The 23,971-nt window shown below is 44.2% G+C and overlaps 1 protein-coding gene across 1 annotated transcript; it reads right to left on the bottom strand.

Annotated features, from left to right (window-relative positions):
• Positions 1-1,135: 1,135 nt before the first annotated feature.
• adamts15b (ADAM metallopeptidase with thrombospondin type 1 motif, 15b) lies at positions 1,136-23,866 on the bottom strand. The gene is made up of 8 exons (XM_085244675.1): positions 22,784-23,866; positions 17,651-17,783; positions 15,570-15,737; positions 11,106-11,389; positions 10,834-11,011; positions 8,066-8,241; positions 7,201-7,376; positions 1,136-6,721 (listed from the first exon to the last, which is right to left on the bottom strand). Exons 1-8 carry the CDS (start codon positions 23,735-23,737, stop codon positions 5,944-5,946), a joined length of 2,847 nt encoding a protein of 948 aa, XP_085100801.1. The 5' UTR covers positions 23,738-23,866; the 3' UTR covers positions 1,136-5,943.
• Between the last annotated feature and the right edge of the window lie 105 nt (positions 23,867-23,971).

Here is a 23,971-nt window from a genome sequence, read left to right as displayed (position 1 = left end):
TAGGAAAATGGATGGATAAAAAAATGAAACCCAAACACGATGATAAAGCCAGACAGGATTACCTGGGTACTGGATGCTATATTTAGAAGTGGTTTACAACAAATGTCTCTTTAAGAAGAGGGAAACTTTGTGCTAAAGTCGAGTGTTTCCTTGACATATGCACACACCTGACCTCCTCCAGGTGTGGCTCTGAGGCTCACTACAAGTGAGCCTGACTTTGACCTTAGCATCATAATCAGAGCGCGATGTTTTAGGGTGAATCTGACCCCGTAAACACGTCATTACTGTTGAGAGACCTAAACAAAGGACCACAGCTAGCTGCTCGCTCTTTCCAGTGTTCACTTATGAGGTTGCAACCAAAAATCAAATTGACAAAAGAGATAAATACCCTGTGGGCCAAAAGGACTGCAGTGGGATATTTTACCCACAGCTGGAAACATGGTCAGTTTAAAAAGGATGAAAGCGTCACATTAGTACATTTTTCTCAGTGCCTAAAACAGGACTTTTATTTGTGTTAGGTAATCACAATGCCAAGTTTATTATGTAAGCAGCAAGTTGTGGGTGGGACACACAAATGCACATGTGCTGTGGACCCTACACAGGAGAGCAGCTGAGTGTTTAGCACACGTGTGTTAGGACGATCGTTTTTCTTTGTATGAACTTGTGCTGTCACTGAGTCCAGTACCTGGTTAAGTGTCCATTTCTCTTAAATATTGCCACAAGGAGACACATCGACCTGATTCTAGGTAGAAATGAAATGCACACACCTGTGTGTGATTCCCTGTGACAGCCTGCTTCAGCTAACCACACCTTCTAAAAAATGTTAAATATTATGGCTAATAAGTCCTTAGATGATTGGAATGATGGTGTCTGCCCAACAATGCGTCAGGCTCGCTCGCCAGGCCGGTGTGTTATTACAGCACAGTCGAGACAAGGGAGCTTAAATCAGCAGAATACCAAAGTAGATGAATGAATGTGTTTTTATCTGTAGTCATGCTTCAGTTGAGGAAGGGCTTAAGTATCAAGACTGTCTCGTGTGGTGGAAGACTGCTTGGCACAGCAGAAATATGATGTAACAGATACCAACAGGAGCGCTTCACCAAACATCCAGCCAACAACATGTGAATGTGGAATATCTGAATATCTCAATACTTTATTGTATTCAGCTAGATGAATGTATACATAGTATACAATACAAGGGACAACAGTTAAAACAATATTATATGTGCATGAATAATAAAAATAGCATCACCACCTTTTAGATGGTGTAACTGGTCCCTCTAAACAAACACAAAAAAGGTTTCTGTTAAAGGACAGAGTCGATCAATGCAAACTTCCAATAAACCCAACATTTGATCATCATGCATGAATTTATGATTCAAAGTAGAGCAACAGCTGAACCCGACTTCAGACTAATCTTATACTTTAAATATTTAATTTGAAGACAAAACAGCCAGTTTTGGAAGAAAGACGTGAACAGTCTTTGATGTGAGTCAGTTAAGGTTATTATTTTCCTCCTTATCTGATTGGACAGACCTGTGAGACCAGCGTAATAAAATGAACCTCATTGTCTCAGGTTGGGATTTGGGTTGGAGCTGGGGTCATTACTAACCACCAATCAGACGCCAGAGGGTTAACGTCTTAGCATCTACGTATTTGATTGGAATTTTCACACGTTTAACATGCAGACGTTTCAATTTGTAATAGAAGAACTGCCAAAATGCATGTAAGGAATTAATGTGAAAGGGAAACCATAACCACCCGTAAATGGTTTGCTAGTGGTCTGGTGAATATTGCGAGGATAATGGCGAGTACAGACATACCAGCACGCCGTGGATCAACTCTCTGTTCAACAACACATGTTAACGCTACACCAGGGAGGAAAAACAACAGGAGCTGCTTGGTGATACATGTGATCCGTTTGTTTCCATAAGCTTCATCAGGAAAACACATTTTTCTTTTTGTAAACCACAAAGAATAAAATGTAACACTGGAGGAAACGGTCCAAAATGTTGTGTTATGAATGTAGGCAGATATAATAAATGAGCAAAAACAACAACAAAAAAATCGTTCCCTTCCTGTTGCATGTTTGTCACATGTTGTGTTATATTATTAAACACATTTAATAGCAGACAAAGATGACCGTAAATAGAAAATGCAGTTTAAATAATGATTTGATTTATTACGAGACAACAGGGACAAAAGCCGCCTGGCCTCTGGTGAAAAAGTAAAAACCTAAATATTGGTTGGGCCACACTTGGCTGCAATCAAGTGTTTGCACAAACTAACAACGAGTGTTTGACGTTGTTGTGGAGGGATTTTGGCCCACTCGTCAGTTCTTTCCGAGTTGTTTTAATTCAGCTACACTGGAGAATTTACATCCTGTTTAAGGTCATGCCACAGCATCTCAGCTGGATTCAGGTCCAGACACTAACGTCCTGCGTTTCAGGTCATTTTGGCTCAAGTGGACTTTGAGGGACCATCTGACAGCCGGACAGTCGCCTTCAGGATTTCAGCAGATTTCCTGATTCCATCAGTGTTGGCAAAGCAGACCAGACACACTCCCAACACCAAGACTTTTCCTTTTATCAAAGGTTGTGTTAGTTTGACACCAAATACTGAGACTTGAACTTTCCAAAAAGTTTTTGTCTCACCAGTCCACACTTGGGGCTCATCGAGATGTTTGTGGACAATGTGAGACCATCCTACATGTTCTTTTTGGTCTGCAGAGGTTTTCTCCTTGAACTCTCCTTTGCCTCTTTCATATGTTTGGATCATGACCTCCGAGCTAACTGAGTTCTTTAATGTTGTTCTGAGGTCTTTTGTGACCTGCTGTGTGACTCACTGACACACTCTTAACTTTGGTGAGCTGGCCACTGCTGGGAAGGTTGATCACTGGTCCAGGGTTTCTCCCATCATGGGTAATGGCTCACGCTGTGGTTTTACCAACCTGACACATTGTGGTTAATCAGAGTTAATTCGTGATTTAAAGAGAGTGATTTCTCACACAGCTAAGTTTGGATAACTTTTAAACAACAATTAAAAACTGCAGTTTGTATCTACTGAGGTTTTCTTTGACTATTTCTGCTGCTGGCATTTTACTTTTAATGCTCTGTTCTTTTTAAATTCTCTGGTTGGGAGTCTCATTTATATTTTATCTATATAAATTTATTACAAATATTATTATTGACTTATTTTTTGCGTGCAGTTTTAGTGCTCCATTGTCCTGCCATCGTCTCTGAGCTTACTCATTCTGTGTCCAGTCGAGGATGTGGCTCGTCAGTAGAAATATATCTATCCTGCTAGATTTTCATCCCAGGAATTTTCCCAGGGGACTAAAGACAAATGTATCATGTCCACAGATAAATGTACAGCATGGCCCATCTGTCAGTGTCTGCAGGCGACCTAAAATGTGAAACCTTGGACTGTCTGCACAGCAAACTAAACTGGACACCATGTCGAAAGATGCTTGTGTTATATTCCACATTCTTGGCCCCATGTTGTTAAGCAGTTGCACAAGTGTTTTGTTTTTCATACACAAAGTGCTTTCGGGAGATTCTCACAGTGCATTCAGGTCTTATTTTGACTTGGAGGGATTTCTGCTGCTTTTACCACTGAACCTTTCTGTTGAGTTCAAATTCACTGATCCCTCGAAGAGCAACTGGAAGCAGCAGCTTGAATGGTTCTTCCCACAAAGTCTGTCACTGAAGCATTTCTTAGGCTCCAGTTTACGTCAAAATTACATTGCTGTCATAACTGGTTTAGACGTAGTGATAACATAGCAAGACAGTTATGATTTCTTTTTGCAATAACGGATTAATTTCCATAATCTTTAGAAGCTTTACTGAGGAGGGAAGCAAACTACAAACGTCTATTGTTTGGTCTGTAAAATGCAGGCAAACATAAGGCAGTGGTTTCACGTCACTAGTTTTGTCTGGTAAACCAGTCAAAATGCTAAATTCACTTAGAAAGTGAAGTACATTATTGTACATTTAAAGGTACAGTGGGTACAGCTGATCGTTTCTTTTGTGGTCCCTTGTGGTTTGTGCTTTATGGAGTGTCTAGTCCTAAACCATGTAACTGGAGGGATGCAGCCACAAAGCGACGGGAATAATCTGCAGAAAATGGTCTGCGGCCGATACAAACACAGGCACATTTTCATATGGGTTGTCTGCTTAACCAGGAGAACTATAGCCTTTTATTAGGTGTACATTTAGTGTATGCTAATACTGACTAATTGGGAGGACATGAGTGCATGTACAGAAAAGTCAACTTTGGCCGACCATCACCTTCTGAAATCTGAATGTGTTAAATCTTAAAGAAATAAGGAAACCTGTAAAATAATCATTTTAATCTTAGATTTGAAGGTTTTACTGAATGTGTCTACATACGTGAAGAAGCCGTGCAGCCATGTATGCTTTCATGTATAAGAACATATATGTACTTTAAAAGATACACAAAGTTACCTGGAGGTCCAGGTATTTAGTCCTAGTTTGTATATTCATGCAGGGGTTACCTAAAGGAACACAAATGGAATTTGACTCTATTTCTGAAGGTGAGTGGGGTGAACAGTAGTTCATGAATTTATCAATCCACCATTTCAAGTTTTTACCTGATCTAAAGCCTCCTGGAGGTCAGGGTTTGTCAGTACCAAGCCAGCTTCAGGTTGAGGACAGATATGAAAACCACTCTGCAGAGAGCTGTTTCACTGTGCTAAGGCTTTGTGCCAGCTTACAGGTCTTTGGCAACATAGAAGAAGCAGCTGAACATGTGTTGTTGCTCTTTGCACAAAAGACACACACATTAGAAACAGCATCATACTGACCGACTACATTCACTGTATAGAATATAATTTCAGCTCAGCTCGAAACTTACTAATACTTTGGTCATTAATTCAGGAATTCTTTGATGTTTAGCTAACCTCTCATCATCCACCAGGTCACCTGTGAGCCATCCAGAGTGAAAGGAAAACTTAACGCAAAATTTCACTCTGTGACAGGGCTCGTACAAAGACAGACAAACACACGCGCACGGTCAATTTAGAATCGCCAGTTAATCTGTGTGTCCACCGCACAGACACGGGAGACACACCCGAAATCCACACAGATAGGACCAGACTGGATTTGAACCAATCAGGATCCACCACACCACCATGTCACCCTAACACTTTCTGAGTTTCTGTGCTATTTAAACCCGTCGCTAACCCTAAAGAGTCACTAATGACCTGGATCTGTTTCTTTTTGGAGACATATAAAGCTGGGTTCTGTGTTTCATTTGTCCATATCAGACAACAGCCCATCGCACACACCAGTAACTAAAAGGAAAACGAACATGTAGAAACTGCATGGATCAAGGAGGCCTTAAATGTGACATATACAGTACCATGTTTCACATTTTCATCAGTTCCTCAGTATTGAGAGAAGTCCAGTACACAGGCAAGACATCATCACAGCACAGTAATGCTTTTGAGATCGAATCTCACAAACTTTCATGTCCTTGCTTTGAGATCTCACCCTGTGTAGGTATACCAAGAAGTTTGTGAGCGCTGTGTTTACAAGTCTTTTGAACGTTTCCGACAGCGATTAAAAGTCTTTATGTGCATAACGGAGTCTTTGAGGATGCAGCAGCTCTGCTGCAAACTCTAAGTCTTAGAAGGTCTTTTGTATATGCAGGCATCAGGTCATCGGTCCTGGAAGAGGTAGACAAACCACGAGTCAAACCTCCCGCTGCAGGTTTGACAGTTTGGGAGGGGGCGGTCTCCTTCCTTTCTCTTAGGGAATAAATGTCTGTCCTTCAGACCATGGAAGACGGCCCTCTCTGGTGTAGCCCCTTCAGTCACAGTAACAGTCACCTGACACAGCAAATGAATCATTATCATGCTGATTAGGGCTAAAGGTTCACTTGACTGCTGAAGGTAACCCCCCAGGCTGCGCCTGCTCAGCTCTAGCATTGCCTCAGATTGCACAGGTCCAGCTCCTGAGGCTTCCTTTTCCCAGAGCAGTGCTCTCTGGGCAGATTCAGGCCGTTCTCGGTAATACAGCGCACCAGCCGCCTTTTAAAGCCCCTCCCACATGACTTGGAGCAGTGAGACCAAGTCCCAACATCCCACACGGGACACGGATCCCCGCATGCTCTTACTGACACGGGCCGGTCAGCACCATCACAGTCCACAGCAGGACGTCCATCCACACTCTGGCACTGTACCAGCCTCTTCTGCAGACCACTCCCACAAGTCACTGTGCACGAATCCCATCCACCTGTCACCCAGTGACTCACGGGTCTCTTCCCCATCACCTGCTTCTTAGACTCAATTTTGTTGTTATCAGCCAAGACGCTGTTCTTTGATTTATGACTTTTTTCTTCTTTCCACAGAGTCTTCTCCTCCTTGCTCTCCTTAGCGATGTAGAAGGAGTAGCGTACTCTGGGAGGAGTCATCTTCCCCACAGAGAGCACCTCCACAGTCAGAGGCTCCACCAGGGGTCTGGTGGCCTGAAGGATCTCCACAGATGTGGAGGTACCGCTGTAGCGCAGCAGGCTGCCCTTCACCAGCAGGTCACGCTCAACAGCTGACACCACGTAGTTGCCGTTCAGGAGGTACTTCCCGTGGCGGTTCTTCACGGCTAAGTAGTTTTCATCGCTGACCATTCCTCGGTAGCCCCGTTGACGGATGTCAATGTTGGACGCCCCAACGGGCAGCATCACCACAAAGTTGTAGCCATGGCTGCAAATGAAAAGGTGTCAAACACTGATGATGTCCAACCGAGTGGTTTTAAATTACAAGTGCCAAAATATCATTAATACAAACTAATTAGGTCCCATGTGTTAGTGCACAATGCAAACAACTAAACTTAGCACAATGACAGAATCCAGAATAAGACCATGTGCCATTTCTACCAGAACCAGTCTTACCAGTACATCTTCAGCCAACTACTCTCTAAACACAAGCTTTCATTTCCTGTTTTCGGGTGCCAAGTATAGCAGAACTTCTTTTTTAGGAGGTGAATTGTGTTTGTGTACAGCGAGTCTTTCAGATTAAATATGGGTTGAAATGTAACATTTGCATCTTTGTTTGAAGCTTTTTATCAAAATCGATACTTTATCTTTACGATTTGATTCCACTTTGCTGATGTACTGAATTTAGAAACATTCTGTCACATGGAGCAATGTACTAGGTAAAATTTGTATGTGGGGATTACTTACACTGGCTTGGTGAACAATCCTGAGACCTTCTTGCAGCCTTGGTTGTCCCCACCACATACACCACACTTATCAAACTTCCTGTTAGAGTCCAGCTTGCCGTCACAGCCTGCCTTGATGCATTTTCCCTGAACGCACACAGACGTAGTGTCCGGGGAACAGGGTGTCCCATCCACAACCTGCCACATTCACATCATGCATGAATACACACATCAGAGAGAGCTACCAGCCTTTGCTTTAAATAAAGCAGAGCCATAAATCACTACAAACCAAGAAGCTTCCCCAGACTGATTGCCACAACATGTCAGTGAGACGTTGGCTTGTATTTCTGCTGATTTCATAAAAGGTTGCTGAGAAGCCACAGCTGTGCAGTGATTCTGTCTCTCCATCTTTGACTTTCTCACCACTCTATTGATTCTCTGCTGCCACCAAAACATCACCTGTCACTTTAAAAGTGATGGATGTAACCATCATCTCCCAAAATGTGAATAAGGCCAAGCAGTGACACACCAACCTTTCTAACTCAAAGCTTCAGCGTCCCATCAGGTTTTGACTCCTGACTTCTGAAGTGTTAAACACTGAGGAGTTCAGATTCATTATGAAGCATAATAGTTGATAGGCCGGTGTCATGTCTGAGCTCGTTACACAGATACAAGCGTGGCAGGACTTTCATTTTGAAATTAACTGCAGCATAATGAAAGCTAGCAGTGCTGATCTTTGTACTGTGTACAGCCATCACTTATCTTTCATTTAATGAACATAATTTGCGTTCTTGAACACGTTTTTCAGTGTGTTAAGAAAGAGTTGATAGAAACAGATACAATCAGAATTGTTTCCTGAGTGGAACGGCTGAAAATCAGATGCATACCTTTGGAGCAAGGACGTAGAAGTATCCGGTCCCATTGGCACGGCAGATGAGCTTGCATTTGTCCTTGGGAGAGATGCCTGAATATTTGGGAACCCAAACCACAGACGAGCCCAGCCGATTGGTGTTCAGGTTTAGGCCGTTGAAGGCCTCGCACTGCTCCTCGCGGAAGCTTTTATCTGGAAATGAAGCAACAGCCTCAAATTAGATGTCTGTGAAGGTTCTCAGTCATCCAGGTCATTGTAGTCAAAGGAGCTTGCAAAGAAAAGCGTCTGGACTTCTTTAAGTTACTTGAAGACGTTTCACCTCTCATCCGAGAAGCTTCTTCAGTTCTAAGGTCAAATGGTGGAGAGTCCCAGATATAAACCTAGTGGGAGTTTCCCCCCACAGAGGGACAAAAGGACCCCTGATGATCCTCTAATCGCCTGAGCCAAGGTGTGAAACTGGGCGTGGGTCTCAATCAGCCAGAGTTTCGGGTGTGTTCATTGTGAAACCTGGCCCCACCTTATCATGTGATTTCCTGAGGTCAGATGGCCCAGGATGTGAGTGGGCGTTAAGGCGTCTGGGAAGGATCTCAAAACTGGATTATAGATGGCAGACAGTTGGTGTCGTAAGCCCCGCCTCTGTTCAAAGATGGTCGCTCACAGTGGACATAGATGGCTTCTTTCACTCCTCTTTCAAACCATCAGGCTTAGAGGGAACATGTTCTGCCCGGTGGTGTTCCTGGACTGCGCTGTGCACATTGAAGAGAACGGCAACCTCAACATCGAAGTTTACCGGAAGCCCACACACACGGACCAGTACCTCCTCTTTGACTCCCATCACCCTCTGGAACACAAACTTGGAGTAATTAGGACCCTACACCACCGGGCAGAACATGTTCCCTCTAAGCCTGAAGGAAAAAGAAGGAACACACACATGTAAAGGAAGCACTCAAAACCTGCGGCTATCCTAAATGGGTGTTCTTAAAGTCAGCAAAGAGGCACAGAAAAGAAGACCAGACACCAGCGAGGGAGGATAAGAAGGACAGACGCAACAACATTGTCATCCCCTATGTAGCCGGTGTATCAGAGAAACTCAGGAGGGTTTTCTCCAAGCATGACATCCCAGTGTATTTCAGACCCAGCAACACACTCAGACAGAAACTGGTTCACCCGAAAGACAAAACGCCAAAACACAGACTTAACAATGTGGTGTATGCTGTACAGTGCAGCGAGGAATGCTCAGACCTCTACATCGGAGAGACCAAACAGCCACTTCACAAGCGCATGGCACAACACAGAAGAGCCACCTCCACAGGACAAGACTCAGCACTCCATCTGCATCTTAAGGTCAAAGGTCACTCTTTGAGGATGCCAATGTTCACATTTTGGACAGAGAGGACAGATGGTTTGAAAGAGGAGTGAAAGAAGCATCTATGTCCACTGTGAGCGACCATCTTTGAACAGAGGCGGGGTTTACGACACCAACTCTCTGCCATCTATAATCCAGTTTTGAGATCCTTCCCAGACGCCTTAACGCCCACTCACATCCTGGGCCATCTGACCTCAGGAAATCACATGATAAGGTGGGGCCAGGTTTCACAATGAACACACCCGAAACTCTGGCTGATTGGGACCCACGCCCAGTTTCACACCTTGGCTCAGGCGATTAGAGGATCATCAGGGGTCCTTTTGTCCCTCTGTGGGGGGTCACTCCCACTAGGTTTATATCTGGAACTCTCCACCATTTGACCTTAGAACTGAAGAAGCTTCTCTGATGAGAGGTGAAACGTCTTCAAGCAACTTAAAGAAGTCCAGACGCTTTTCTTTGCAAGCTCCTTTGACTATTCCCCAACTGGTTGGAGGCAGTCATTGGCAGCCTCTGTAAAACTGATTGCTGGAGTCGCAGCCACGCACTACAAAAGGACAGTTAGCATTGCTGGTGTTTGCTGCTGTTGCTGTGTAAAATTGGTTGACCTGTTGGCTAAGCAGCACTGAAACTGTGAAGAGTGGGATACAAATCAGACATTTAATCTGCCTTCAAATTAAAAGTTGACTGTTTTGCTGGATTTAGTGGTAAGGCACTTTTACTTTGAAAGCAAACATTCTCCATTTCCGATTTGTAGCACGTTTTCAAGTTTCATTGCTGCTCTGTGGTTAATATCTGACATCGTGGCATGTTTTATAGAAACTAAAGTTTGGAGGTTGTGTGACTGATTCCACCTGGTGACAGACAGCAACAGGTCCAGAGTAAATGAGGTTGTGAAAGGGTCCTCGACCAGCCTCTAGGCCTGTGTGAATGAGCTCTAAGCTAGCCAGCTGTTAGCTTGCAGCAGTGCCGTTTTACTTAAGAACCAACTAACTTTTCATTAATTAAATAATCTTAATGCTGAGCTGACTTAATTTCTTCGAACACAGAGCAGAAACTGTCGTACCAGGTTAGCACTAGCTAGTCCCATTAATGCTGCTGTTTCTGTGCTTATGAAAACTGTTAGCAAGTAAGCTAACAGGAAAATGACAAAGCAAAGTCTATGAGGTATTTATACACCTCCCTGACTGTTTTTAAATTTTCTGACTAAAACTGAAGAAAATTTTAAAAATACTGAACACATGTTTGCATTTTAATCTAATGCTAATCTAATACTTGGATATAGGCTTAAGGAGCCCTCCTTGGGGGATTTATTGCAGGATTTTGCCACCTTCTGTTTGAATTACTTGCCATCACTGGACAAAAATAGTTATGGTTGCTAAGGTTTATTTTTATGGTGAATGGTCCGAGGATCAGCGTACCTGTGTCAGGACAAGGGCTGAGGTTACAGGAACGGTACTTGACACGAAGGCCGTAGCAGTATTTGCCTCCGTTTTCAGGGACAGGGTTGTTGCACTGTCTTCTTGCCAGCTGAACTCCGCCTCCACAACTTCTGGAACAGTCACCAAATGAACCCCACTTCCCCCACCGACCATCGACCTGAGACAAAAGAACGATCAAAGCTGTTCACTAGTCTGTGACAAAAATGCTGGAGCAGGATGGGATGCTGCTTTCTTTCCACACCCCGTCTCACCTTGATGTGCTCAGTGCTGTTCTTCACAGAGCAAGCCCCCTGGTAGCAAACCTTGCCGTTGCCACAGCTTGTGCCATCGGCCCAGGGGAAATGTCGAGTTTGGCAGACCAGCTGTCCTCGGGCCTTTCCCGTGCACCACAGCTTGGAGCAGGGCTGCATGTAAGGGCAGGGTTTGGAGCCGGGGCCAAATGCAAGCTCACACTGACGGTGCAGGCTGTAGCTGGAGCCGGGCAGGTTGTCGGGCAGTGTCAGCTGCTTCTGAGGCTGGTCCAGCAGACAGTCTCCTAGAAACACACCGAGAGTAACAGCAAAGCTTTATTCGTGGAGTGATCAGTTTCTTTAAATAGCTAATCAATATTATTACAAAAGGAGAAAAGCCTTATTTGCATGTAGGTGATGCTGATTGAGAAAAACCTGTTATGTAGTTTATCTATGCACTAACAAATGTTTGTAGCTGTTCACTGAGCTCACTGTTTCTTACACCCTTGAATGTTTTGGTTCAGTCTCTTTACTCTCATCATTTTGTGCAGCAGGAAATGTGTGCACTACACTACATCACCTACCCAGTACCAAACAAAGTCTGCAGCTAGCATACGAACACTTTGCAGCTAAAAATGGGATGAGGATGTGAGGCGGTGACGAGAGCAAACACAGAACAGATGAAAGAAATGTAAATTGTGCACTTGTGTTTACCAGGTGGAAAGAAGCATGGCTGTCAATAAATTCAAACATTTCAGCACTGAATGTTGCCGGTCCTCTTTTCTCAGAGTCTGGTCATAGTTGAAAAACAGCTGCGACATGAAAGTTGAATGAATGTCACAGAGGATAAGAGTCTGACGTGTTCACTATGTCACTAAAGAAACACAGTTTAAATGTACAGAACTGTATGGGAAGTGTTTAAAAACAGGAAACAGGCTCTGACAAAGCCGGTCTGCCTGCACGGCCACGCTGTTCTTTGGGCTCCTGTTCATTATTATCTGTATTTGTCTTTGCAAAAACCTCGTCTATATTTCTCCCCTTGCAAGTGATGGTCTGACGCGACCTTTATTCTCCGAAACATCGAGTTCAGTTTTTGGCGTCATAACATAGCTGTGGACGGGACATCGGGACTTGGATGATGCTTCCTGTCACCTGAACGTGTGAAAACTCATTCGAGGTCACTGAGCTTCATCAGTCAGTGGAAATTTAATTGAAAATGTAACCAGTGTGCGTTCACCTCACGCATTCATTTTGATTTGTTTTATATGACACTGACGCTGAGGTACATTTAGGTAAGTTAATGTAAGGTCCTGGCAGGGAGATAAACAATGATGCACGTTTAACATTATGTCGGACTTAAACCTGCAGCATCAAAGCCTATGGAAGACAGGCACTGCTTGAACTTATAAATAATGTGTGAACAAGCAGAGTGTGCTCTGCATGAGACGGTGCAGACGCCTGATCGTGTTTAGTTTAAGCTAATGACTCAGCACTGTTAGCTTGTTCAGGTTCATTTGCTTGTTTTAGGAACGGCAGTCGTTGGTAGCTGGAGATTAGGGGTGATATAATAAATTAGTACATTTAATGACTTCACTTACAGTCACCCTCAGGATGGTTAATCACTCTGTTGGTGTATTTATAATCCAGAATAGAACAAATGTGTATTGTCATTATAACAGTGTTACAGTGAAAAAGCGTCCTGCTTCTCTGCTGTACGTCAGGGCGTGTAAAATAAACTGAGAGAAAGGTAAACACAGGTACAAATAATACTGGAAAAGGAAAATAATACATTTTATTCTAAAACAATAACATAATATAGAATCTGTATTTTTAATGTGTGAGCTGTACGTCCTCCAAGAAGGCAGGAGGAAAGAACAGGTGATGTTCACAGTGAGTGGGGTCCTTTGTAAAACAGCTGGAGTCAGTGGGGAGCTGTGACGCCGTCACCACCTGCTGTGGATTCTTGTTGTTCGCTGTGAGCAGCTGGTCAACCTCAGCACACGGCAGCAGGTCAGGAGTGTTGAAGACTGAGGCTACGTCCACACTAATGCGCTTTCGTTTGAAAACGCATCATCTTCTCTGCGTTTTGGCCGCCCGTCCACACTGAGACGCCGTTTTCCCCGAAGGAAAACGCAGTGTTTAGAAAACGCTCTCGAAAACGAATTCATTTGGAGACGGTGCTTTTGCGTCGCAGTGTGGACAGCGAAAACAGAGACTTTCAAAAACGATGATGCACTTTAGTCATGTGATGCAGTCACGTGGCCAATTAACCTAAGATAGCGGAGGACGTTATACAGCAGTTGTTTTGTTTGCTCTCAGTTTTGTCAGCCCTAGTATTCTCACTCGCTTTTGCACCTTTGTACTTTTGTGTTACTCGCAGCAGCAACTCCACCTCGTTGCTAGTCCATTTAAAAAACCCGCTGCTTTTCCTCGACATCTTGCCGACGTTTCAAAGAGCCGGAAAGTAAATAAGACAGAAACGAGGCAGGTCGAATCTTCTTGCGTTTCACGCGTGCGCAGTAATAAAATGTGAGCGTTTTGGGCCGTTTCAATGTGGACGCACAACTCTGTGAAAACGACAGAAAACGATAGTGTGGACGCCGAGTGTTTTCAGACAAAAACGGCGTTTTCAAATCTATCCTGGCCAGCGTGGACGCAGCCTGAGAGAAGTTGAGTCAGCAGGTGCTGATGCAGACGATGGATTTGAATGTGACGATCTGTTGTGAAGATACTCACACCTACCACATATTCCCTCTCTACCTCCTCTCTGTGCAGGCAGAGGACCGACAGCTCAGTGCACTTTGAGTTCCAAACTCCACTGTTTCTTTATTCCCGTTAGGTCCAGGTTATTGTGACAGCACTAGTCTGTCAGATGCTGCTTCACTGTTCAGGAAGGCCTGAGAGAAGGTTAGTCTTATTGGAGCTTGTAGGACTACAATGACCTCAGTCCACTGATGGCACTGGGTGTTTTGGCTGGAGGACAGCCGGCAGCTTGTAGATAGACATAATGTGTTTCCTTATCCAGAGAGCGTAGGAGGAAGTTTATGAAACCGTGTGTGAGGTTACAACTTCAGAATTGAATAGCTGTGCCTGCTGAAGCAAGAATGTCCACCTGTGTTCTCTAATATCAAGTAATATTCCATAATAAATGCATCGATATTATACTTCTCATGTCCTTGGCAGTTATTGCTACATTAAGGTAAACTTGGAACCATCATATATTCCATAACATATGAGAAACGTCCTCGGCTCTCTTGATCCATGGCCTCACCGGAGAAATCTTCATGATGACTTTATGGTCTCAATCACTAATTTAAGGTCTTCAAATGCAACACCTGCATGTTCTCCTCTACCTGCGCGGGTCCTCTCCAGGTGCTCTGGCATCTCCCCACTGTCCAAAGACGTGCACCTAGTGGTGGCACAGGCTGCACCTTTCACCTCATGATTGATAGCTGGCGTATCGTTCAGCACCACATAAGGAGAAGAGGATGGGTGAAGATTGCAGCCCCCAACAACAAACAGGTGATATCATGAGGTCTATGTACATCGTTTACATACAGTCGGTGGTTTTCTCTGATTCTGGCTCAAAACTCTAACATGTAGTAAAAAAACAAACTCTCATCCAAAGAATGAAACATGAAGACCACAGGAAACAGAACCCAGACTGAAAATCAACAGAATCCAGATGGGACGTCCACCATGTCTCTTACTGATGTCTGACCGGCAGATAACACTAATCACTCTGTTAACTTGTCTTTTAGAAATTTGCTCTTGGCTAGAAATGAAGAAACCGAGTGATCCGTCAGAAAAACAAGATTTCTGGACGAGGATCCAGAATTTTCATTTCACGTACACCAGTTAAGTACAACTTTTTTATCAAATCTGAACTGATGACAACTTAACGTCATATATGAATGAAATGCTGTGGCCTTGCCTCGGCTGTTCACCAGTCATGTAAAACAACTGTGTGACCAGTTGGTCCACATCAAGCCTCAGCATCCGCGTTCTGCCTGACGACAGGTGAGTTTCGTTTTCACCTCGATCACATTAGGGGGGCGTGCTAAGCCGTCAACAACCACTAAAATGTTGCCCCTGCAATGACAAACAGTATTTATATAAAATTCTCTATAACCAACATCTTTATAGTTTGTAAAGTCATTTGACTAATTACTACGTGTGCACCTTTTAAAAGTGGCCTGGTTCTAACTAAACACTCCAGTGATAAACTTGCTTTAGATAAATTGCTCCGACTTTTTAAAATAAAACAATATGATTGTGAGGCACAGTTCAATAACTGAATCCAAATGATTGAAAACATGTTAAACAGAAATATCATTTGGCATGAAATCAAGCAGAAATTACAGGCAAAAAAACCATTTTGTGGGTACAGTCAGATTGCTACCAGCTGAGAGCTGGATGACGACGCCTGGACATAATTAGATGTTAATCAGAGTCCAGAAACATAAGCAGGAAGTGTTTACTAACCGTGACCTCTGTCCAGGAACTCGGTAACGATGGCTGCACTGCACACAGACCAGGGTCGGCTCCTGTCTATCTGAATCAGCGTGGGAGACATCATGTGGTTGTCCTTTAGTTTCCCAAATACCTCCTCACATGCCTTCACATTGTCATGGGGCATGTTGAAAACGTGGCCTGAGGGAAAACAGTGGGAAGAGGAGGACTCATTTTGGTTCTGTTTTCAGTAAAACACGAGCACAATGAGTTCGTGCGGAGATAAAGAGAAATGCGAACATATTAATGCAAAGACAAATCGTTTACATACACACAGCAGCTCTACTCAGTCATCTGAAGCTGATGTCAGGAACAGAGCACTTTATTTCCAAAGGAAATCATTACGTTCCCTAAATACAAGCAGTGCCTTCCAAAATAAAAAAGAAACATAAACTGTGGTTTTAATGCGGTCGTTCATGAGACCGGATTATTTCGAGGGGGAACTTGTGTAATTACTTAACATATATGAGGACAGTGTAAACCAATGCCTCTCCTGGGCCTCTCGGGTTACTCGTGCATCTGGTTTCAGGCTAAAGCCCTCTGTTTTTCAGCAGGTTTCTCAGCGGTCACTCAGTCTCAGGAGTTTTTACAAGTTTGTGCAGTTTAATGCTATCTATTACTAAACATTAAGGCAGCAGGCGGAGAAGAATTACCTATTTATGTTTTCATTAGGAGTCACAGATTTATGCTGGTAATTTAGCTAGCTAATAGGCTCTTCACAAATTCTGGAAGAATTTTACAAAATGAATTTATTATGGTGCACAATCACCGTAATACATTGAAACTAGGATTTCATATAACCTGGTAACTGTCATGTCAGAATAAAAACATTATCCAGAGTATGTCATGGTTCTGGGTCTGTGAGCCAGTGTTGTGTGTATTTTAGTTTTATTTAATCGATTACTGTATTTTTCTCCATGTTTCCTGTCTTATTTTGAAAGAGTGTTGTGGTCTTTGGTCATTGTATTTAGTTTCACTTCCCAGTAGCGTCATTAGGTTCATGTGTATCAGCTGTGTCCTCGTGTGTTTTCATTACCCTAATCACCCTTGTGTGTATTTCGCCTGTGCTTTTCTGTTTAGTTATTGTCAGGTCGTCTGTCATCCCCCCCATAGTCACAGTCACGGTGTTTCTCAGTGTTTCTGTTCGTTTAGTTTTTATGTCTAACTCCTGCCACCAGGCAAATAAAGGCTCGCTTTTCATTAAAACCCAATCAGCATCTGCTTTTGGGTCTTATTTCCAAATACACCGGCGCACCCCGCCGCGACAGAGTAAAAACGAAGTGATGTTTGTGGGTTGCGTAAGAGGCTAAGCTAATGAGGCTAACCTGGCTACAGCCAGCCTAACAAAGAAAAGCACTGGGGGCAGGGCTAAGAGCTAGCTGTTTGTGCCAAAGTGTACTTTGTAACAGTACTCAGTAGAGCTTGGATGAAGCAGGCGAGCCATTCCCAGTATCTTCAGACCTTTATGCTAAATTGCTTGCTGTAGCTAATAGCTAACTCACAGACACAACATTAGTATGAATCTGCTCGTGTCACTCACTTCCACCCCAAATGTTCGGAGATGAACAATAGTTTATGTATGTAGTTTACAATTAGCAGCCACTGCTGGACATACCAGTAATATTTCCTGTGCTTTCGTTGCCCCTTTCCTTTCCACAGACTGGCTGGACTGTTAAAGATATTGCTTTATGATATCAAATGAAATAGTTGAGATTTTTCACAGCAGCCATTTGCAGCTGCCAGAATACAAAGTTACATGGTGTGGCTGCTCGGTGAAACACTGAGCGCTGCTTTTGATTGTAATGATACTGATTTTCAAACACAGCATCAGATGAAGGCAATTAAATCATTTGACAGATTGAAACCCACCAGTCCCCCAGGATCAAGACCAAGAACCGCAACCATACAATTCACCATGAAAATAATAAGTCCCACAGGCCGGGCTAGTCTGCGCACTGATTATGCACATACAAGTTTGTCAAGCCCCAAATAAAAAGTCATTCTGTGGTCGTGTTGGTTTAGCATGAGGTGCATAATGTGAGAAAACTTCTGACCGAGTTCATGAGCAGTCGTGAAAGCCGAGGGTAAGCCGTCATCCTCGATGACGGAGCAGCTCCTCTTCGGGTCGCACATGGTCCCAACATCAGCCATCCCCAGCGTATCGCAGGTCGTGGCTCCACAAAGATCCTGGTGACACAGAGACAAATGTGTGCTTCTTTATTCTCATTGGAAGCCTGAAAAATCAGATTGGACTCGGGCCATGTTCCAAACATGCTATGTGTGGCTGGGCCCTGAGCAACACATTGAACAGACCATGAAAGGAACTAATTCAAAGCATGTGGGAGTGTGGTTTGCTTATTCCCTGTTCTTAAAATATATTGAAGCAGAGGGTCGGGGGAGATGGGCTGCCACAGATTTCCTCTTTGTGTTTCTGTACAGAGGTAAGAATATACCTCCAGCGCAGCGCAGAGTGGAATAAATCCACAGGAATCTATCTGACTGTGTTCATCGCAAAGTCTGTTCCCATCTACTCTCTGCTTACATTCACCCATTCTTAATTTACAGAACAGTTCAAAGTAAATTGTTGGTTTTATGTGAACATCTGATGTTTTTATATTGATAAGAATCAGTCTGTTGTTTTATTTGTTGTCTGAGCACCTTTATTAAATATATATTTGTCCTGATATGTCCTGTTGTACCCTCTGTACAACATTTTAGAGAAAACCTGTAGTTTCGGAGCACCCAGATGCCACCAAATGCAGGTTTCCCCCCGAAATGCAGACAGTACTTTAACCTACACTTGATGTAAACTTCACAGCACTCCTTCAAAGTGGTATTCAGAGTAAAACTCCACAGTCTGCTGCACCAGAACTGAACACAGTCGTGTGCCTTTATGGTGGCTGCTGGTTCTAGAAAAGTAATTTGATTGAATTGCAAAAGTGTCATGATTGAAGTAAGTTGTACAGAGGAGTCGTCTGTACTCAAAACAAAACTTCAAGACAAAAACTTCAAGACAAAACTTCCAAAACCAGGATGATCCCCACACCTGTGCCCACATTTACAGCTGTGGTGTTATCTTCTAGCTATGCTGTTAATGTGGTTTGAGAACAAGGAGGACAGATCACTGGTGGTTTTGTCCAAACTGAAACATTTCAACAAGTGTTGGGTTGGTTTCCATGTGTGACACTGAGGGTCCCCAGAGGAGCTCTCCTTTGGATTTCAGTCGTCTCCTAAATCAGCACCAATGTGCAAAGATTCAACATCGAGTATCAGAGGTGTTTATGTTCCTTCCAGAAGAACACTGATGTGTTGCTTCATGAGGTGCTGGCCTTGCTGTAACCACCAGTGGATCAAATTTTGAAAATGGTCGTTGCTTTAATTTATGGCTGTGTTTATATAAAACTGGCGTTCCCATCAGCCTCAGGTGTATACTGCGCTTGTTGTTAACAAATGTCAGCGTTACAAAGTGATGAGTTATATAGTGTGGTTTTTCAAGCGATCGGCTGAAGGAAAAGGAAAGGCCCTTAAGGATCTTTCTCCCTCTGCCTCAGTGGGATGCAGCTGCTGAGCAGGATGCATCCAAACTTACAGCTGTGTCAGCGAGCATGTTGAAGTTAGCTAGCGAGACAGCCGACAGGTTGGACTGTGCATTTCGGAGTGATTTGCGTGAATCTTCGCGGGCTGATAATTGCGGTCTGGCATGTGCTTCCGATTTTGTGATAATGACACCTTTTGATGGCAGTGCTGCTTGTTCTTCTGGCTGCTCTCTGTAGGGGTCACCATGGTAGATCATATCCCAGCATCCTCCTCTCTCACACCAACCCTTTGCATGTCCTCCTTCACTATTTCTATAAAACTCTTCTTTTTCTTTTACTCAAAATGTGGAGCTTCCTTGCAGCTCTACAATCAACACGCTTTGTTGAACATACCTGCGATCCGTCCTCTGCACTTGTCCATCTCAGCTTTGCCTCTCTTTGCCTACAAACACTTCTGTCACACATCACAAAGTCTCACGAGCATAATGTAAACCTTCCCTTTACAAATCAACCCTGACACTCGCCCCACCGACTCCACCCTGCCAGCACTGCTTTACTTCTGCTTTCATCTTCTCTCCATAGCATTTCCCCATGCTATCTTCCATCTGCTTCCTTTTCTCACTACAGATTCCAGCGTCGTCCGCAAACATCATAATCCACAGAGATTCCTAGCTGACCTCATCCGTTAGCTGGTCTTGCTGCCAGCAAAGCGAGCCTCAGAGTCAGTAGTGTACCACAGTTCTGGCCCCTTGGCTGGGCCACCACCACCACAGCTCAGAAACCACACTAGCGAGGTTTCAACTCAAACTGTCACTCTGAGAGACATTACCAAGCTTGTTGCTGGTTATTTGTTGTGGCTATGGTGTCGTGGTTAACCACACTTACCTAATACAAACCTGATGGCGATAGAGCTAGCACAGCCAGAGCTACATTAGCCAATAGGCTAACACTCTCTGTGCAGTCTAACCAACGTGTCCACGCTAACACTGTTTATTTTTGATAACTTAGTAACATGACAAGTCACAGATTGTAATGTAACAACTCACTATGAACACTAAGTGACACTAACAAATACAAATTGGTGAATGAGTACGACGTTTCCACTGCTTACGTCCACATTAGTCTGTGACTTTAGCTTAGAGCATCGCTGCACACGCTGCACCTGCTTGGTGTTCAACATTACAGCAAACTGTATTTTCCCACTGAACAACTTCTTGGAATAATGGCCACAATTCAACGATTATCAGTAATTTTGTAGCAAAGTTCTGTCACGAGGCTCACTGAAAAGGTTTCTTTGTGTCTCTGCTTCATTATGTCAAGTCAGGAATGATTTTGTGGCCAAGTGGCTTTCATGTACCTGTGTGTTCCAAGTAAATATGAAGACAGCTGAAAATGAACTTGTTAACCCAGTGTTGGCCCAGTAAGGCTGTAACACACACTGCCAACCATGTGTACTCCACACATCTTAGACTTCATAACCTATTGCATTATTTTTTCCAATGCAGCAGCTGGAGTCACTGTGCCCTACAAGGACAACAGCACTGGACCTGGACTTTCCTATATATAACAGTGTGATTAAGGGATGGTTCCCAACACTGGAACAATTTTTCATTCTTTTTGACGTAAATGTTTCTGTATGTTGCTACGTGTTAAGCAAAGGAGGCCGACGTGTATCAGACCGTCAGCCAAAGTGGACCTAATGGAAAAATGACCCCCGATAATGAGCAGGCATTGAAGAGGGGGAGACGGAGAAGTAAGAATCAGCCAGTGTTTACAGCTCTGGTGACCACATGGGATTATCTGACAGCTGTGAACAGGCTGAACTCTTCAGACGGTGCCAGCTTACATCAGCTTGAATAAATGAGGGAGTCGTTGGAATTCTAGCTGGATTCTTACAGAGTTTTTGATAGTATGAAGATGGCCACTACAGGCAGATAGTAATCCAGTTCTTATTCGGCTGAGGCAGATAGAGGTGAGGTCTTTCATGGAAAGAACTGGCTCAGCTGGTCTTTTCCACTGACGCACTGCAGCAGCCAACAGAAAAGGGGACTCGCAGAGCTGTGCAAGTCCTGGGATGTAGCTGCACCTATACTGAGCCTACTGATCACTAGTGATGGGTAAATGTGGCAGCTGTGCAGGAATCATAACAAGTCTCCACAGTGACACTGGCCATTTGTGTTATCATCACATCTTGATAACGATAGCCTGTGACACAGAGTCACAGACAAGCACTGTTGCCGCCACTACTGCTGCTGCTGAGGATTACTCTTAAGGTCTCTGGGAGTTTGCATCGTCGTCAGGCTTGCTCTACACTCTAACAATCAAACCTAGAAGCAACAAGTAAGCCACCTTTTAAAACTGGGGTGATAAACACGACAACCTTAATTAGCTGTGGTCGTGTGAAATGGGTGTTTGAAACCCTGCAATGCTGGAAAGTCAGTATCAAACTACTGGTTACAAACTCAGGGCCCCTAGTCTATTTATACCACCCACTAAAGACATACTAATCAAATAGTTATAAAAACACGAAACAACCACAGAAATGCAAAACAGCTCAAAAAAGCTGTGAAACAATTACAAGGAGGTGGAGAAACACTAAATCCCTGCAAAGAGACAGTTTCAAACAGCAATGCAAAGAAAAAAGACACAGAGACGTAGTGTCGAGATGAAGAGACGTGAAGTAAAAGCAAAACAAACAGAGACACGAAACGACCTCAAGCAATCAGCAACAACTGCAAAGGGGAGCAAAGTACTACGAAAGATACTACGAAACACAAACCCACATGATGCCCAAAAGAACAGCGATGAGGCCCAACAAAGACGTGTAAATGACTACAGAGATGCAAACGACCCCAACAAAAACTCACTGTGTGACGTAAACAGACGCAAACATACAAAGAGACAATCAAAACATCAAACAACCTGAGACAGACACACAATGATTACATCAATGGTCTCAAACTTACATGAGCTGTGGGCCACTGCTGGCACTGTCGTCTCATTGGACGGACACTTTATGTTCAAGTAGTACAAAAACAAACAAATAAACAAGAAAACACCCACAAATATTTCCTAAAATGTTTTGTTTGTTTGTTTTTAAAATTTCAAATACTGTATAAAAAGAGCAAACTGCAAACGTGAGCACAGATTTTAACTAACTGGATCCTTTCATTGAACACACACACTGGTGCTGTCTGTGCACACGTGGCAGCACTGCTGCTGTCGTTGTGTCCGTGTTTAACAAATCAAACTGCAGACATGTGTGTGAGTCTGTCACTGAGTAACGCAGCCTCAGCGTGTTTGTGCTCTCTGCTCATGTCGCCTTCATGTTAAATCATTTTGGGCTTCTTAAAGAACTTATTTTAACATTGCACTCGACAACAAGGGACAAACTGCGTTATTTCTTCATGTCAGCAAGTAGGGCTGACGTGGTCCACAAGTGGCCCCCGGGCCACAGGTTTGAGACCCCTGGATGACACAATGCATCTACTTCAGCTACAGCTGTGTTTTAGTCTTGGTGTCTAAGTGAACAGGGGGCCCTGTATGTGTTTGTGCCCCAGACTCCAGGATCTGACCATCCATCCATGAGTGCAGTAGTTCTGTTCTCTGCAGCAGCCACATCTCTAATGCAGCTCTGGCTCTTTGACCTACCTGTTTGGTGAACAGAATGGCTGTGTCCCAGTACTCGGGGTGCTTGTCACTGTGTTTATTTAACTTCTTCTGCCAGGAGCAGAAGTTGCGCAGAGTCAGAGCAGCATTACTGGAAACCTTCGGTCCCTTGTCATCGTCGTTTATCACCATGAAGCCCACCACCACTATGTTTATGGAGTTGAGGATGCTGGGGTGCTTGTAAAGCCTGGCTGCTACTGACATGAGGGTCAGCACGTAATGCTTTAGGCCATCCCCGTGAAATTTAGCCATAGATTCATCTGCCACAACCAGCACCTCCACAAACCTGGGGACGGCGGCGAACCTCTTAGACCTCCCCAAGGAATTGAGCACAGTCTCGGTCAAGCCGTCCGTCTCCAGTTCTCTCATGTACTTGTATCTCTCCAGGGAGACGGTGAAGTTGGTGTCAGGTGGAACTTCACACCTGCTGGTGAAGTTTCCAGCTGAGTGCGCTGGGCGTCTGCGGCGGCGAATGATATGCGTCCTGTCGAAGGAGTTTCCACGCACAGAAGCGGCCCCTGCGTCTTCAGTCTCGGTCTGGCTAATAAAATATTCCACGCCGTTATAGAAGAATCCCCCCTGCAGGCCTTTGCACAGGCTCAGCGCGGCAAAGGAGTCGGGGTCTGCGTTGACATAGCCGGAGTAGAAGCATTCCCTGAATTCAGAGCCTGCAAAGGTGTCGGGTGCTGAAACACTCCCAGCTGCAATGAAACTGGAATCTGGAGACAGATGGAGGTAAAAATCCTCTCTGAATGCACGAAGTCTAAACACGATCTCATCTTCATTCATCTGCTCGGCGCGCCGGTGCAAATACACTCCGGGCTTTTTCTGACTCAGGCGAACAGGTCTGCAGAAATCGACCTCCATGCAATGTGTCACCTTCAAATAAAGCAAGAACTGCGTAAAAAGAACGAAAGAACTGCTCGGCATCGCCATCTCTGCTCCCACTCGGGACAGTCCGCCGTTCAAGAAGTTGTGCGCAATGGCACCAAGCTCAGCCCATGCGTCTTTAAAAAGCCTATGCACTCGCGCGTCCTCCCTGCTGCTTTCCCATCTTGCACCGTTTCCTGTCTGCACGCGAACTTCTCTGAGCTGCTCAGTTTTAAAGTCGCGCTAAACTCGAGCATCGCTGTCAAACAGAAATCTGAGTGCGTGTGCAGGACGGAGCTC

The sequence above is a fragment of the Mchenga conophoros genome, linkage group LG14 (genome assembly GCF_057382185.1).
Source record: "Mchenga conophoros isolate Kocher_MC1m ecotype Shallow Benthic linkage group LG14, M_conophoros_male_GT1.1, whole genome shotgun sequence".
Lineage (NCBI taxonomy): Eukaryota > Metazoa > Chordata > Actinopteri > Cichliformes > Cichlidae > Mchenga > Mchenga conophoros.
This window is presented reverse-complemented; position numbering and strand designations above follow the sequence as displayed.